Source organism: Watersipora subatra, chromosome 7 (assembly GCF_963576615.1).
Source record: "Watersipora subatra chromosome 7, tzWatSuba1.1, whole genome shotgun sequence".
In the NCBI taxonomy this organism is placed as follows: Eukaryota; Metazoa; Bryozoa; class Gymnolaemata; order Cheilostomatida; family Watersiporidae; genus Watersipora; species Watersipora subatra.
Genome location: NC_088714.1, coordinates 27866695 through 27884838, shown reverse-complemented (window position 1 = coordinate 27884838; position 18144 = coordinate 27866695). Strand labels below are relative to the sequence as shown.

Below are 18144 nucleotides of genomic sequence, written 5' to 3'. Positions count from 1 at the left end.
TCGTCAATTTGAGCGATAGTGTGTAGGGCCTACGAGCCTAACGAGTTTAATGATGTCTCTGTTTAACGGTTTTTTTCCTTATAATGTAGAACACAATGATGTTTGTTCCCTTGTAACAGCATTTTTTTCGTCGTATGACATCAACAAAGATGCCTCTCGAAGTTTAAATTTGGTGGTCGGTTTTCTGCATGTCAGAGTTACAAAGATACAAGTTACAAATAACGAACATCCTGATATGCTATTTGTTAAAATCCTTCCCACAACGCCTAAAAAAGATACGATGCTCTCTCCCAATATCAGTTCAGCATTCTTTGAGTGTCGTATGACAATTAATTAAGACAATAACAAAATTAAAAATTAGTCTAGTGAAATAGCTACTAAAACTTAGCTTTAAGTATGTGTTTAGTGAGATAAATTCATTTAAGTTAGATTCAAAGTTTATGTTACACATCTGTCACAAAGGTAAGAGCTCTATGTGACTTGTATGGTATGTAGTAATGTTACATTTTATTGCAGATCATAACTACTAAATACGCTAAAGTTGTTGTAGGTAACTGTAATTACTCAGGTTAAGATACTTTATTTTTAATATATAAAGCATGTATACAAAATTTTGATAGAATTTGATAGAAATTTGACAAAATTCTATAGGTTTCTATACCCCTCTCTACCACATTTTAGCCTTTTGATGCCAATACCAGAACAAATTAATGTTGAATGGTGGACTCCACTGTACATACATATTTTATGTAACCCTTTCAGGATTGTTAGCTTTGACCTCGTTGTTCCAAATGGAGTTATCTCCTCTGAAATATTAGATGATGACCAAGGTCGCTCAGGAGTCAAGTACATGATAATTTATTGGACACCAACAGCCTCTCAATCTGGAGCAAATACGATGTGCTTTATGGCAGTCGACGATGGGGGCAAATCAAGGTATGATGCGAGTAATATTTATATTTCATTATATCCATAGTAAATTATATCTATTATAGATTTTAATAATACTTCCATAATAGTACATTTGACAGACAATCACAAGTTTAAATGTCGCTTTTATGAAGTTATTTCATAAGTATGTTAAGACATGTCAATCAAGCAAGTCGTTTGCTTAGAAATAAAAATGTTCTAGTTCATTTCAATTGCGTGTTAGGTGCTGTTAATTATTGCATGTTAGAGGGTGTTAGCTATTGCATGTTAGATAGGATTAACTAATGCATGGTAGATATTGTTAACTATTGCATTGTAGATGGTGTTAACTATTGCATGGTAGAGAGTGTTAACTATTGCATGGTAGATGGCGTTAACTACTGCATGTTATGTGGTGTTAACTATTGCATGGTAGATAGTGTTAACTATTGCATGGTATATGGTGTTAAATATTCTATGTTAGATAGTGTTAACTATTGCATGGTAGATTGTGTTAACTACTGCATGTTATGTGGTGTTAACTATTGCATGCTAGGTGGTGTTAACTATTGCATGTTAGGTGGTGTTAACTATTGCATGTTAAAGGGTGTTAGCTATTGAATGTTGGATGGTGTTAACTATTGCATGTTAGATGGTGTTCACTATTGCATGTTAGGTAGGGGTAACTATTGCATGTTAGATGGTGTTAACTATTGCATGTTAGGTGGTGTTAACTATTGCATGGTAGATGGTGTTAACTATTGTATGTTGGATGGTGTTAACTATTGCATATTAGGTAGGGGTAACTATTGCATGTTAGATGGTGTTAACTATTGCATGTTAGGTAGTGTTAACTATTGCATGGTAAATGGTGTTAACTATTGCATGTTAGGTAGTGTTAACTATTGCATGTTGTATGGTGTTAACTATTGCATGTTAGGTAGTGTTAACTATTGTATGTTAGATCGTGTTAACTATTGCATGTTAGGTGGTGTTAACTATTGCAAGTTAGATGGTGTTAACTATTGCATGTTAGATGGTGTTAACTATAGCATGTTATATGGTGTTAACTATTGCATGTTAGGTAGTGTTAACTATTGCATGGTAAATGGTGTTAACTATTGCATGTTAGGTAGTGTTAACTATTGCATGTTGTATGGTGTTAACTATTGCATGTTAGGTAGTGTTAACTATTGCATGTTAGATCATGTTAACTATTGCATGTTAGGTGGTGTTAACTATTGCAAGTTAGATGGTGTTAACTATTGCATGTTAGATGGTGTTAACTATAGCATGTTATATGGTGTTAACTATTGCATGTTGGATGGTGTTAACTATGGCATGTTAGATGGTGTTAACTGTAGCATGTTATATGGTGTTAATTATTGAATGTTGGATGGTGTTAACTATTGCATGTTAGGTGGTGTTAACTATTGCAAGTTAGATGGTGTTAATTATTGCATGTTAGGTAGTGTTAACTAATGCATGTTAGATGGTGTTAACTATAGCATGTTATATGGTGTTAATTATTGCATGTTAGATGGTGTTAACTGTTGCATGTTAGATGGTGTTAACTATTGCATGTTAGGTAGTGTTAACTATTGCAAGTTAGATGGTGTTAATTATTGCATGTTAGGTAGTGGTAACTAATGCATGTTAGATGGTGTTAACTATAGCATGTTATATGGTGTTAATTATTGCATGTTAGATGGTGTTAACTGTTGCATGTTGGGTGATGTTAACTACTGCATGTTAGAGGGTGTTAACTATTGCATGTTAGATGGTGTTAACTATTGCATGTTAGGTAGTGTTAACTATTGCAAGTTAGATGGTGTTAATTATTGCATGTTAGGTAGTGGTAACTAATGCATGTTAGATGGTGTTAACTATAGCATGTTATATGGTGTTAATTATTGCATGTTAGATGGTGTTAACTGTTGCATGTTGGGTGATGTTAACTACTGCATGTTAGATGGTGTTAACTATTTCATGTTAGATAGTTTTAACTATTGCATGTTAGATGGTGTTAACTATTGCATGTTAGGTAGTGTTAACTATTGCATGTTATATGGTGTTAACTATCGCATGTTAGGTGGTATTAATTATTTTTTGCTCATGTTTGCTAATGCCCTTTGTTACATTCTTTAAAACTTTAGTAGCTGCCATAGTTACAGTAACAGTATCAGTGATTACATGCTGTAGCAGCTTTATTTTCTCTGCTTAATCTCAAAGACAAGGTTTAAGACTGAACCGGAATTCCTTTGAAGATTTCAAATGATTACTGTCATGGTAGCAGCTAATTATCAAGTACCTATTGTTTTTATATATAAGATGCCGTTATCCATTTGTATACTATCATAATTTGTTTGCTTTACCACTCAAAGCTGTCGCAGCAAATGGTAACTTTGTAGCAAGTATATTTTTTGTTTAATGTTTATGCAAGTGATGTCAAACAGTTCTTGCTTTGAAGTGAGTATCGCTGTGTCTATGTCTATGCTAATGATGTCGATGAGTGTGAGAGCAATCCATGTCAAAATGGTGGTGTTTGCAACAATATGGAGAACATTTACACCTGCACCTGTGTTCCGGGTGCCACTGGATACAACTGTGAACAAGGTACAATTACCTATGACTATATACAGTAGCTGCATATAGCTACCACATATAGCTAGCTGTATCTGCCTAGCTTAGATAGCTAAATATAGCTAGCTATAACTAGATCTATTAGTTACTCAGTTATTCAGTTGTATCAGCCCTTGCATAAATCCCTCTTTAAGAATTCATTTATAATACGCAATAGAATAACTGAGACCACAGTTATTCCATTGCTACGCAATGGAATAATTGTGGTCATACTCATATAGATTACAACATGCATGTTCAGAGAGTTTGGGAAAGTGGCTAGTGGTTTAGCATGACTGTCTGCAGACCTAGATGTTGTGAGTTCAAATCCAGTGAGAGGTTTGTTTTTTGTTCTTAAAACTTTATTGTTATAACTGGACATCTGAATGACAGATCAACAAACATACAAACATGCAAACACTGAGATTTATACATATTAGAATTGTTCATTTATATCTTTTATTTATAGTTTCAAAAACTACAAAAACAAATTACAATGAGGTATGATTTTAGTAGCGACACATGAGTCACAACGATATGCATGTATTTTAACATTACTATACATTCCAACTAGTTACTGTATCATCCTTATTAACCTCTGCTTCCAGATGAGTATGATGACTGCCTCACTAGTTCCTGCTTTGGTGACTCAACATGTGTTGATGGACTCGATTCTTACACCTGTATATGTCCTTCTGGGTATACAGACACTCTCTGTGACACTGACATAGATGAGTGTACAAGGTGAGATTACTCCTCATCTTAGACTCTTATTTATAAAAAACATTCAGTTTTATAACTCACCTTTCTCTTGCTATATATAATTAACTTCTTAATGTTTAGTTATGTAAAAAGAGATTATTATTACACTTAATTATTATAGTTGTTATTATTATATTACCATTTTTAAACCCACTGAAATTGTTTTGCTAGTTTATGTTTGGCGTTCAGAGTTGATGAAGGTTTAATATGTTTCATATTTACACAATTGCATGGCATTGCTTCAATTAATTGTAATGGTGATCTTGGTACATGGCAAACAATTACACAGATATGCAGTCAGTAAGGAAGGCGCTAAGTGTTCAGGAAAATTGTTAGCAGAAAGCAAAGTAACTAGCTCTAAAATTGAACTTACATTTGTGATCACACCAGTTTAATGTGATCATACCAGCTTAGTGCGATCAGACTGTTTTAATGTAATCACACATGCTTAGTATGACCATAAAAACTTAGTGTAATCATAACTACTTGATGCGATCACACTGTCGATGTGTAATCACACCAATTTAGTGTGATCATACCTGCTTGATGTGCGTGCATGCACATGTGAGTGTGTGCGCATGCGTGCTATAATTTTCTACCTTAATAGGTACAACCTTAAGGTAGAAATTACCTGATCACACTATCTTAGTGTAATCAGGCTCATTTAGTATAATCATACCAGTTTGATATGTTCTTACGTCTTAATATAATCATACCATGCCATATCACATCATGTAATCATAATAAATTACTGAAAGTAACAAGTACAATTTGGGTAAAATCTTCTAAAACTAAAAGTGTTAAAATATTCATTGCAGTTTTTGGTAAATTTCTTGTTTCAATGAAAAGCATGCATCTATGTTTTCAATTATTGTTAAAGGTTAGTCAAAAGGTTAACTTTCAATTTTACAATTACTATTTTAAAACATTGTCTATTTGTAATTACAGCTGCATCCAAACTTGTGCAAACCGACATCAGGCCAGCTTTAGTCAGCGTTTGTGTAATAAAACCATGATGAACAATTCTTTAGCTTTTTTGTGACTACAGCAATCCCTGTCTCAATGGAGGAACGTGTGTTGACGGCTCAAACAGCTATGACTGTACTTGTGTCCCAGGCTATGAAGGAGCTCAGTGTGAAGAAGACGTAGATGAGTGTGCCAAGTAAGTAGCTAGTAGTAATATATCGTACTTTTGAGCCAATTAGTGGCGAGTGATTGTACTTATGAGCCAATCAGTGGCGAGTGATTGTACTTATGAGCCAATCAGTGGCGAGTGATTGTAGTTATGAGCCAATCAGTGGCGAGTGATTGAACAAACTAAATCATTGCAATTTAGTTTGAACTTACAATTTTTCCTATTAGCACAGAGACAAGTTGGCTATAAGTTAATCACCATTACTCATTAATTTTTATCATCAAAACGGAGGAGAGTTACAGCCAGCACATTACTTGATCAATTGCTCCTAATAGCATAAAATCAATTGTATTGTAAAAAAAATCTTAGCGGCACCTTATTTTTGTAACATACCTTTTTATTCCGTGTCTTTTACATCTTGGTTATTGAAATTGATTGGTCAAGAAATTGAAATTCTATAGGTTTTGGTCATAAGCAACTTTATCAGTACGTCTTGTGTGGCAAGCTCAATGTAGCCAGCTGTTGGTTATCAACAAATCATTCACTCACACTACATATCTCACTAGCAAAAAAGCTCTTGTTATTTTATTATAATAAACACAAAATAGATTTTTGTATGGAAAAGAACATAGTAGCTAAAAAGCCACTAATTCCTATACTTTGTGAACATGTTCTAGCAGTTTCAATGTTTGAATAACCAAACACTTAGCTATTCAATGTACGTAGTCATAAAGGCCGAGTTCTGCTGGTAAAACTGTCTCATATGCTTGTAGTGTTCCTTGTGAAAATCAAGGAACCTGCTTAAACCTTTTCAACTCATATTACTGCATGTGCCAAGACGGATACGGTGGAGACACTTGCCAAACCGATGTCGACGATTGCGCCAGGTCTGTTTAAAGCTTTATATTCAGTATATAATTATAGAGATGTTATTAGATTATGCTATAATGTTTTATGTTATACTATACTGCCTTTTATTATAGCATAGTTTGCAAAATTGTATAGTGATATTTTATATATTTTATAGTGGGTTATGTTGTATCAGATAATATTTTTGACATGTTATATTATACAATATTAAACTAGTATGTGTGGCAGTCCCGTGCACCACGAGAGATCGTAATGAGTAATCACTCACTACCTAATTTATTCATGAACTGTCAAGGTGGCTGAGTGGTGTAGGGATTGGAGTGCCAGACTAAATCGAAGTACTTTAGTTCAATGCCCTTGTGAGGCACTTTTTTCCTAACGCTCTCAGCTTGGCTTCGAAAAGACACTGCTCTCTTTTTATTAAACATTATGTTATACTACAATATATATTATCGTATGTAATATTATAGTACAGTATATTACTTCTAGCTGAATGCCGGGTGGTGCACTGGTAATAAAATAATCACCCAATGAATTTTAGTGACTTACCTGGTAAGCCTTTAAGGGTAAGTTTTTCTTTACTAAAACAATTGCCATGTTTGCAGGCGGCTTAATAATCATTCCATTACGCGTAACTGTCAGCCATGCTAATTAATGATCTCAAGTGCTATAAGTGTGAACATCTTAACCAATGTAATTAATTTAGTAATCGCTGTCCACAGCTTAGGTATTGTAATGTAGTGGATTAGATCGCCGGAAGGTTCTGAGATCAAACCCTCTATGATGCGGATCTTTCATTCATAGATTTTTATCACTGTAGCTGGGCATACACGCAAAAGACTATAAATTTATATATATAGATGTGTATGACATAAAAAATAGTCTGGCTCTCAATGTAGTTCAGAATTCATTAAAACCCGTCTGATTGATTAATTGCACGTTGTTTTTTTTAGCTCACCTTGTGTCAATGGGATATGTCAAGATGTCTTAGCTGGCTACAATTGTGTCTGTCAGAATGGGTGGAATGGCACAAACTGTGAACAAAACATTGATGAATGTGAAAGGTATGTTACAACATGCATTCGTGTGATAATTGTACATGACCTACTCTAATTGCCCAAGATGTAAATTTTATAGAAATCTAAACCAAATAGGGGTAAGAAATACAGAGCTATATTTATGTTGTAATCTCTTTCAACTTCGCGAAGTAGACCGTAGTGATTACATGATCTGCACAGTGTTTTTGTATTAAGAGCTCTAGTCACTTCAACTAACCAACCTCTAGCCTAAGGAATTGATCAAAGAAAACTGCTATAAGCAAGTTCGAAGTGCATTTTTATACACCTGTAAATATAGTCTTATATGATATGGAGCTTTTATATATGACACGATGTTAATCTTATATATCATAGAGCTATTCTTATATGACATAGAGCTATTCTTATATAACATAAAGCTATTCTTATATGACATAGAGCTGTTCTTATATGACAAAGAGCCATTCTTATATGACATTGAGCTATTCTTACATGACATAGAACTATTCTTATATGACATAGAGCTATTCTTATATGACACGGAGCTATTCTTACATGAAATGGAGCTATTCTTATATGACATAGAGCTATTCTTATACAACATAGAGCTATTCTTATATAACATAAAGTTATCATTTTGTGACAAAGTTTTTTTTATATGACATAAAGTAGCTTTTATGTGGCAAAGCTTTTCTTATAGGACTTAGAGTTATTCTTATATGACTTAAAATGTATATTCTTGTTTTAATTTGTCTTTGACGAATTTTGAAACATACCGAATTGGTGGTCTTTCTCAGAACGTGTCAGAAATTTGTTTCTCTAGATACCAAACTTGGTTTGGTGTACCAGGTTGATTAACCTTTGAGCATTTTATATACCAACGGTAAAGATTTTTTAAGTGTTAATCTAGTAACATAGCTGACACTGGAATCAAGTAAAGTGTAGTCAGTTCACCTCAGTTGTAGTCTGGTGAGGGTGTATGCACATCCAACTATAACCAGATTTGCAACGAATCACAGTTGTGGCAGAAGTTTATCTTTTTCTATTCAGTATGCCTTGCCAAAATGGAGGAATATGTACAGATGAAGTAAACGGATACAACTGCACATGTGATGAGAAGTACAATGGCACAGAATGCCAGGACCCGGTTCAACTTGACTACTGCAGCAGGTGAGCCGTAATTCCATAGCCCTAGGTTAGAAACCTGTTAGGTTCCTGTACATTTTTAACCTCTGACATTTAAGTTAAAACGAAGGTCCATATGCATGAGTTTTTAATAGGAGCTCTTTATCTAGATCTTGGAAAATTTCCTCCATGAATAAATTCACTTATAACAAACTTCAGTATAACTTAAATGATATATAATATATAAATATACATGTAGTATATGTAGTTTACATTGTAAAGTAAAGTGCTCAATAATCGAGTCAATTAGAGCTGCGTATAACGTTAATTAAAAACTACAGGTTAAAACCATTACTACTAGTATTAAGCCCTCAGCTTTATAAATTTTATAGCTTGTACATTATACATTTTAGTCATTCTACTTGAAGACTGCAACGCGATTGCATGCAACTATTAGTAGTAATGATTTTAATCTGTAGTTTTTAATAAACTTTAAATATACATGTATATATATAGAGATATGACAGATCATTGTGAGAGATCATCAGATGTGCCAATAATATGGATAATAATTCTACGCACACTAATTCTAATTCAAAAAATGGAAGGTAAATGATCGGCCCAAATGGCAGCGCACTGGGTAGCGAATCCCATTATTGTGGCTTCAACTTCTGTAGAGCGCAAACTCGTTTCCAACCTCTAAGCATGGCTTCAAATAAACAAACGGACATAGCTCTTATTGTGGTAAATATTTCATTAGAAACAGCAGTAACTATGACTACTACCTTACCTATTAACTTGGCCAATAAAAAAGGTATAAAAAGGACACTAATAACCAATGATGTTATTTCATTTTAACCCTTTTTTCCCTGATAGACTACCTTGAAGGTTGACTTGCAACAAAATTCACATTACCGTTATTTGGTATCAAAAGATTCACCATGTCTTAGTCTGCTGTGTTGTAGGTACAAAATATGTGAAAATGTGATTACAAGCTCTTAAAAGCTCAAAAACGAACAGTTAATCGCAGCTATCACGAAAATGGCGTAGATTGAAATCTCTATGTTTCGATGATGTACTCAAAGTCTCAAACATTGGGGTTATTGTTATGGCGCCATGATGTTATCACATGAAATTAAAGGCCAATAAAAGGCTCAATATAAAACGTCTCGTTAGGACGGCTAGCTTAGGAGTCTGAACCTACAAATTTGTCAAGTATCTGTATAGTTTTTGTCTTATTTGAGACTGTTAGTGATTTTGCAAGAAAATTGGCGTTTCATTATGGAAATACACAAAATATAGAGCAATGTAAAATAAAAGAATTTATTACATGGTTAACAAAAAAATTGAGTCTAGAGATGGTTTTACACACGAAACTTCATCAATAATATTGGACATCCTTGTTGTAGATCGTTTAGATCAGACATCAATTCCTACACTTACACAAAATTTTATAAGCTTAATTAAAAGCTGTTGCTATGTTATTGATTTGTTAAACTTCACATTATCTTAGCTAAGTCTATCATGCTAATGTTTGACGCATTTCTGTATCAAATAGTACCCGGTAGTTTCAAGTGCTGTGGCAGATCGACAGCGGTGTCAATAAAGCACAGATATAAAGTAAATGCACAATAATTCTCAAAAGCTGAGCCGTGAATGGTGCATGTGGTAGCTTGATGGTTGACCAAGCCAAATATTGTGGGTTCAAATCCTGTATGATGTAATCTTTTTCCTAACTTTCAACGGCGGCTTCGGGCAGACAAATCGATAGATAGGAATCTAGATCTTACCATAGTAAAGATTGCTTTGAACATTTAGTTGACTCCGATTCCCTTATACGTACTTAGCTGTCATTACAGCTCCCCGTGCGTGAATGGAGGTTGCACGAACACTTTTCTGAGCTACAGCTGTAGTTGTATGGATGGCTGGAGTGGCGTAACATGTGACACAAACATAGATGAGTGTGCAAGGTAAGAACTAAGACTAACAGCTACAATCAGATATATATGTATACTACCAGAATATAATTAACAACTTTACACTGGACCAACGATACCTATTGTGTAAATACATATATAGTTATGAACTGTCAAGGTTTGTTGTTACAGCTCTCCATGTACCAATGGAATTTGCGTGGATGGAATAGATGACTATACTTGTTTCTGTACCAGCGGTTACAATGGAACCGACTGTACACAGGATGTTGATGAGTGTGAAAGGTATGATACCAGAATATTGATACAAGTTTGATATCCTATAGTTATTTGGGAAGCAGGTTTCTTTTATATTCTATAGTATCATCTTGTCATCTAATAAGTAAGTACTTTATGACATTTTTGGATGTATTTAATCAAGAAACTGCAAATGATTCCAGTCTTTAAGTTTGATAACCAGAGATTAACGTTATACATGTGATGTTTAGATAAATGTATTATGCTGAGATTGTATGTTCATGGTTTTATCAATATCATAAATAGTATACAACAAGAAATAGTAAAAAGAGTAAGAGAGCATTTAGGAAAATTCATTGTTGCCATGGCAATGTTTATGTCACTAATCATGTAGCAGTCCGAGCTTTTGGTTAAAGACATAAGGCATGTTTAATTATGTATTCATTTGACCACAAATCTTTAGCAATACCAGCATACTTTGGACAGCTGGCATCGATTTGGTTAACACAAGCATGATAGTTATTTTTATAAATGCACTCCGTTGGTGGTTGTACTGTTTCCTGTTGGTGGTAGTTGTGGTAGCTGTTACGTACCGTAAACATATTCGTATACATAGACCATTAGTAGGAACTCGTGCTATTCGTGCTTTATCCCCGCCTACTTTTCATTTTCACGTCTCATGTGCTTGTTCTTTTCTCGTCGGCGCCAGCGGGCTGCCGTTTCCTTGCCAAACAACATTATGTGTATACCTACATTTACACAAGGGAATACTGCAACTACCAGTGCTCTTAGAAACCGGGAGAAGGTAAGCATAAGCTTATTAATTGCATAACTCTTTCTTTTTGAATCTGCAAGTTTTGTTTTCGTCATTTTTGCTGTATTTGTATGTTTGTTAACTCTACTGTAATGATGTTTGTTTTTTGGCTGTAATCACATCTATATTTCATTATTTTATAACACCAAAACTTTGAGAGCTTTAGTAGAAAGCATTTAGCAATTTCTTGTGTTAGATGTTAGTTTCAAGACGTCTGGCAAATCTAAAATTATTTACAGTTCACCTTGTGCTCATGGAGACTGCATAGATCAACTGGGAAGTTTTAGCTGTAACTGCAGTGATGGTTGGAGTGGAGTAAACTGTGAACATAATATCAATGAATGTGAAAGGTTGGTAGTTTTATGCTAGACTGACATGTTTGTGGGCCTGCTGTCATCATTATTACATCAGGCTTGTTTTGCTGTTCAGGTTTTGTGTTTGAGTCAAGTTGGCACTGCCAGCACAGCTAATATAAGGAGCTGACTAAGTATTTTTCAAGCATCAGTTCAAGAAAGAGAATAAATGTCACATCATGTCTTTCACATAGGTTATATATCCAAATTATCTATATGTTGTGGTTCGTATAATGACCGCAGGGAGAAAAATCTTTCTTAGCTAAGTTTTTAATTTGATTTTGCCAATAAGATTATTTTTGTAAATGTTTCCAAAATCAATTCATGAGAATAGTTCAGTTAATCTCAACCTTTTAAGATTTCTAAACTCTTAATTTTCAGAATCTATATACCGGTACCACAAATTCTTACAGCGGCTGTATGTGAATGTAGTAGTTTTCTTTTCATCAACGTTTTCACTACCTAATGCCTATGGCTGAGAATCGTACAGTGTACCGGGCCTGTCAGTTAGCAATATTATCGTTTGACATCGTTACAAGAAGGCTGACATAACTAACCTCGAACTGGTCATAGATCTCTAAATAAATATGCATTGGAAAGCTAAAAAATATCTCTACAAGTTAATATTTATTGCTCGCATTCACCCACAAAGATCTTATAGACTAAACGGCAAAAAGTTGGAGCTTTCAAATTTTTTTTTCAGCTTTCTAAATTTGAAGGCATATTTGTTATTTTATAACAATATTTAACAATTTTGTATAAGACTCATTGCGCTCAATGATACGTTTGCTACAGGTTGCAGCAGAAACTGGCTTATTATGTGCAGTAAATAATAAGTCATTAGGATTGATCCATGGAAAGCCCATTTCGAATAATGGCATTGATGCTTTCGAAGAATAATTTTAAAATATAATATAAATCTGCAAATTAATACGTTACACAATATTCTATCAAATATTAAAATTGTATATTTAAAAATCAGTGACTTAAATCATCTAAAGATATCTTCTTTCATTTAGTTCACCTTGTGAGAATGGAGGAGCATGTACAGATGAAATAAATGGATACAACTGTACATGTCTTGAAAGATATAATGGAACAGAGTGTCAGAACCCTGTTCAACTTGATTACTGTAGCAGGTGAGTTATAAGGTTTATAATTTTGTTTAAAGTCGACTACTACAGCAGATGTGTGAAATCAGAATTTTTGCTTGTTAAACTCTCTAAATATACCACATGAATATTCTGACACTGTCTATAATCTGTGTTTGTTGTTTGATTTTATTTATGTATGTGTAGAAAAACTTGAAATCACTTATCGCTGTTTTTAATGTGTAAATAATCTATAGTTAATTTATACAAACAACCTACTTCATCTTAGTCTTGTCCAACTGTGCCCAACTTACGGCCGGTGGACCTCATTCAGGCCCGTGTAGCTGCCTCATATGGCCTGCTTTTTTGCAGTTCATTGGAATGACAAATTATAGTTATATATTAAAATAATTTTTAAAAGGGAGACGAGGCACTGTAAAGTCGCCACAGAGTCTCCCGTTTCTTAATATATTCCAAAAGCCAAACACAAATATTGTTAATCCCCATCTTATCTCTCATTCTAAGGGATCTTTCTTATGTCCACTCGCTCTACTCTTTTTTACTAAGCATCGCTGAGAAATGGCATTAAAACCTTGTTTGATTACTCATGTTTAGCTGTGGACCATGTTACGGCTCGGGCTTATATTGTAACCCGTCTAGCGCCTTCAAGGGTGCCTACAAAAATACAGGTCTTTATGTGTAGGTCAAGCAGTTTGATATTGTCACTCGATATGGTCGGTTTGCGCTGTAGCCATAACTGCAAAATCTCAGATCATTATTTCTTCTTTGCTTTTCGACGCTATTTATTAATTAGGGCTAAGATAATTTTTATCTTTAAAGATTTGTTTTAAATTGTTGATGTGTTTTGACCTGCACGATTTATTTAAAGTCAAGGGCAGCTCTCGTATAAGAAAAATTTCAGCACTGCTGGTCCAGACCATATTCTGTAGAACACGGGTTATTTATGTTTGGCTTAGTTTTCTTCAACTTTGTGCAATCTTTATTTAAGTTATTCACGTCATTGTTAATCTACATTTATTTTTTTAAAGTTAGTTTTATGGGCTTTGATTGTTTCACATCGATAACCAAACATAAAATTATAAAAAATAATGCTTAATTATATCCAATAGCTCTCCGTGTGCCTATGGAGAGTGTACAAACACCTTTCTCAGCTACAGCTGCAATTGCACAGATGGTTGGAGCGGCTCCACATGTGAAACCAATGTAGATGAGTGTTCAAGGTAAGATCAAAAGCTAAGTTCTGGTGTTAAATCAATTAATAGAGTTAATTTCAGTTAGTGACTCTATTAATCCTTTCATCACATGTTACAGCTCTCCATGTGTCAATGGACTCTGTGTAGATGGGATAAATGGGTATACATGTGTCTGTACCAGTGGCTGGAATGGGACCGACTGCACACAGGATGTTGATGAGTGTGAAGGGTAAAGGGTGCAACCTTTTTCTTTCCAAGTTACTGCAAAAAGGATTGTACTGTTTTAAGATCATTTTAAAGTATTTTATATCATATTGTGGCATCGTTGTTTTTCTTGCCAATTCATACGTACTCTAAAAATAGCGTAATCTGAACTATGGCATTCTGGGGTTTGATCGAGTTGCACATGTTTTAACCACATACTTGTCGATCTTAAGTAAAACCACAGTTTTTGTAGTTACCTGTTGCTCATTGTTTGTAAATATATTTTAGATTGATGCCAACAGCACACAAAGAAAAAGTCCGCTCAAAAATTAATCTCAGAAAGATCATTCAAGGCTGGTTCACACTATATCATTCTGCGATCGTTAATAATAACAATTTTCACACTACCACAAACCCTGTGTCAAAACACTGTCACAGAGTTTTCGTGTTGGCATCAGCGAATACTAATGTTATCGTTGTTCGTTGTAATTTTTTTTCACTTGTTTGAGTCAAATAATGGTCCCGGAGCAACTGTTGTAAATGGAAATAAATAAATCACGCTATCCACAACCGCGAATTACTATCCTCGAAATGGTGCACATTGTACAGGCTGTCGTCGATACTTGCCAAATTATTGGGAAAGTTTGCCAGCTGCAAACATTTCCGACGTATCTGTGTTGCTTTATCAACATTATCGGTTTACATTGCGCATAGTCAATGATGGGCGTCAAGAGGACAACTCCGACATACGGCAATTTAGTGTGAATCAGCCTATGCTTCTATCAGTATCAACTATCCAATGTATTATTCCAGTTAACGGTGGGCTGTGTCTTATTGTGATCTCCTGTAACAATCATTGTTACTAATGTCTTCAAGTACAATGTGGTCAGTTTTGGTATGGTAAGGATATTGAGATTTAACATATCTGTTTTAACAATACTCCAGTATATAGCACTCAGCAATCATAAGCTGAAGACTCTCATTCACTCACTGTCTCAGCAAAGGTTTAATGAATCTTCTAAAAAAGTTATGTTAGTAAAATATAAAGATCATTCAGCCTCCAATACAAGTGTTTTACCATTTCCTCACATAGGATAATCTCAATGGATACAACAACTTTTCTCTACATAATGACTCTATCAAGGAGTTATTTTACCACATCAATCTATCAAGCTTATTTCAACTAGAATTGTCTTATCATTTATCTACAAATTGTCTGCTATATTTATAATTATTGTAGACAATCTGTTTATGACATTTATTTGCACTGTTCATGGATTTGTGGCGCCACTGCTACTTTTTTGACACAATGTTTTTCAACTGGATCAAATGTTTTCGAATTTATTCACCAAAATTGTATTGCTCCATATTCTTTGAATCTATTCTGGTGTGATGCCGTAAATAGGTCAATTTTTTAAAACTTTTCATTCTATTAAATTTTGGTTCATTAATTTTGTGTCATAGATGGTAGTTCATTGCTTTCTGATCTAAGATAACATTGGTGCAAATTTATTAATATAGGTAGTGATAGACCCATTGGTCCTTGTACTTGGTGGGGCAAAATGAAAAGAAACCAAGGGAATAATTTTTCATTGACTTATATTTCAGGCGTTATACCATTCTGCTAGTAAAGTTAGCTTTGTAATTCAATCTTTTGTTTACAGCTCACCATGTATAAATGGAGTTTGCCAAGACCTTGTGGGAGGCTATAGTTGTAACTGTACTGATGGTTGGGGTGGCTCAACATGCGAGACAAACATAGATGAGTGTGCAGGGTAGGGTCTATGGCCAATAGCAATGGTGCTGAATTGTTTCAAGTTTTTAGCAGATGCAGAGTCATTTGTAATATTTACAACAAAATTAATTGACTTTGTTGTAAATATTCATATCATTGAGACTATTTTGCTGTATGTATACTGTAGACTTTGTTGCTCTAAACTTTTTTGCTATATATATCGCTTATGTATATATAGAAAATGTTAAGTGAATGATATTATAAAATATAACGAGTATATAGTACTTTAACAAGTAACTAGTGACTAGATCTAATGAGTACTTTAGACATTCTCTACAAATTTGGTGTAATCAGATATAGATCTGATCACATCAAATGATATATATGTTGCTATTTTTTATACACTAGCTATTCTTTATACAGACAATAGTCACTTTTAGCTGTATGTCAGCTTGAAAATGGCGGCATACTATTGTTACTCTTAGTCATTTTATGAGACAAAGCGCTGACAGCTTTTGACGCTTAAAGCTTTATTGTAAGTGTATAGATGTTGAGCAATACAGACTCTACTAAAAAATCTCTGTGTACCAGTTTGTATATTACAGCTCTCCATGTACCAATGGACTCTGTGTGGATGGGATAAATGGATATACATGTGTCTGTACCAGTGGCTGGAATGGAACTAACTGTACACAGGATGTTGATGAGTGTGAAAGGTATGATATACTAAGTTGATAGAAGTTTAAAATCTTAGAGCTACTTGGGAAGCAGGTTCTTTTTATATCCCATAGCATCAGCTAGTAAGGAAGTACTCAATCTTTAGAAAACTTATGATGTTTCAGTTTTAATTTTGATAACTGGCAAGTAACGTATACGTGTGGTGCTTGTATACATCTACATGTATTATGTTGAGGTTGCATGTTTGTGGTTTTATCGATATCATAAATTGCAATTAGCTAAAATTCATTGTTATCATAACTATGTTTATATTACAAAGCATTTCAAGCATTCCTCATGTCAAGCTTTAATTGCATGGTTTATGGTAACATAATATTACTTACAGCTCACCTTGTGCACATGGAGAGTGCATAGATCAACTAGGAAGTTTTAGCTGTAACTGCAGTGATGGCTGGAGTGGAGTAAGCTGTGAACATAATATCAATGAATGTGAAAGGTTGGTAGTTTTTATGCTAGACTGACATGTTTGTGGGCCTGCTGTCATCATTATTATATCAGGCTTGTTTTGCTGTCCCTGTTTTTTGTGTTAATTTGGCATTGCCAGCACAGCCAGTATAGTAAGCTGCCCAAGTCTATTTTAAGCATCATTGAAATTGATTATTCATTCATAACCTATTGGCTTAGTACTCAGACTTTATTACTAAAAAAGAAAAATTACTATATGTTCATAAAAAGCAAAAGAAAAAGTTTCCTTACATGTGCAGAGATTAGAAAATTCATGACCAACAAGCACATATGATGGATTGATTCAGACTTGATAAGGCAAATGATGAAAAAAAGTGGCAGAATGAGATTAACAAACTCTAATTTCCAAGTTGTTAGTTCAACAAAATGATACAATTTTAAAGAACTGTTCTTCATTGTCTAGGAGTTATTTTAGCTATAAAGCATCATAGCTATAAATGTCTAACATTTTAATATCTAGTGTAACTGAAGCGTCTCTTTCCAGTTTTTAGTTTGAAGAATATTGCTATCTAAACTAAATAGATTACCTAAACTTAATAAAAGTGAAGTAGCAGGCGTACAATCTAGCAACTACAGCAATAGAAGTATCGTTATATGGAATTTTCCCTTGTGGCTGAAACATTCTCCAGTTTTTGCAGCTATGTAAATAAATGTCTGTCCTCTTTTATATCACACTGATAGCTTTGTTCACATACGAACCATGCAGTTTAATTAAGTTGATATAAATATACAGAAAATGAATTAGAGTGTGTATATAAGCTCTGCAAAATTTTTGTAACATTCACTCATTTCAAAAGGTTAATCAGTTTTAGCTGACACACATAACATCACCAGAACAGCAATAAACTCTAAATATTCTTCACGAGTCTCTACAAAAGACATGTACGAGGGCTAAAAAT

General features: G+C 34.1%; 1 protein-coding gene and 1 pseudogene across 4 annotated transcripts in view; one reads left to right on the top strand and one right to left on the bottom strand.

Moving 5' to 3' along the window:
- The first annotated feature begins 328 nt into the window (after positions 1-328).
- Positions 329-18144, top strand: part of LOC137401132 (fibropellin-1-like) — a 37788-nt gene continuing 19972 nt past the window's right edge. For 2 of the 4 annotated variants that reach the window (XM_068087504.1, XM_068087501.1), the window contains exons 1-17: positions 329-365; positions 772-936; positions 3380-3525; positions 4140-4275; positions 5342-5455; positions 6202-6315; positions 7252-7362; positions 8386-8505; positions 10320-10430; positions 10569-10679; positions 11685-11795; positions 12818-12937; positions 14020-14130; positions 14222-14332; positions 15972-16082; positions 16648-16758; positions 17106-17216. In XM_068087504.1, the coding sequence (XP_067943605.1) occupies positions 851-936; positions 3380-3525; positions 4140-4275; positions 5342-5455; positions 6202-6315; positions 7252-7362; positions 8386-8505; positions 10320-10430; positions 10569-10679; positions 11685-11795; positions 12818-12937; positions 14020-14130; positions 14222-14332; positions 15972-16082; positions 16648-16758; positions 17106-17216 (1835 nt within the window). In that variant the 5' untranslated portion in view covers positions 329-365; positions 772-850. The remainder of the gene's footprint in view (positions 366-771; positions 937-3379; positions 3526-4139; positions 4276-5341; positions 5456-6201; positions 6316-7251; positions 7363-8385; positions 8506-10319; positions 10431-10568; positions 10680-11684; positions 11796-12817; positions 12938-14019; positions 14131-14221; positions 14333-15971; positions 16083-16647; positions 16759-17105; positions 17217-18144) is intronic. The other 2 variants (XM_068087502.1, XM_068087503.1) reach the window with 2 other exon arrangements.
- LOC137399605 (uncharacterized) lies at positions 2024-3254 on the bottom strand (annotated as a pseudogene).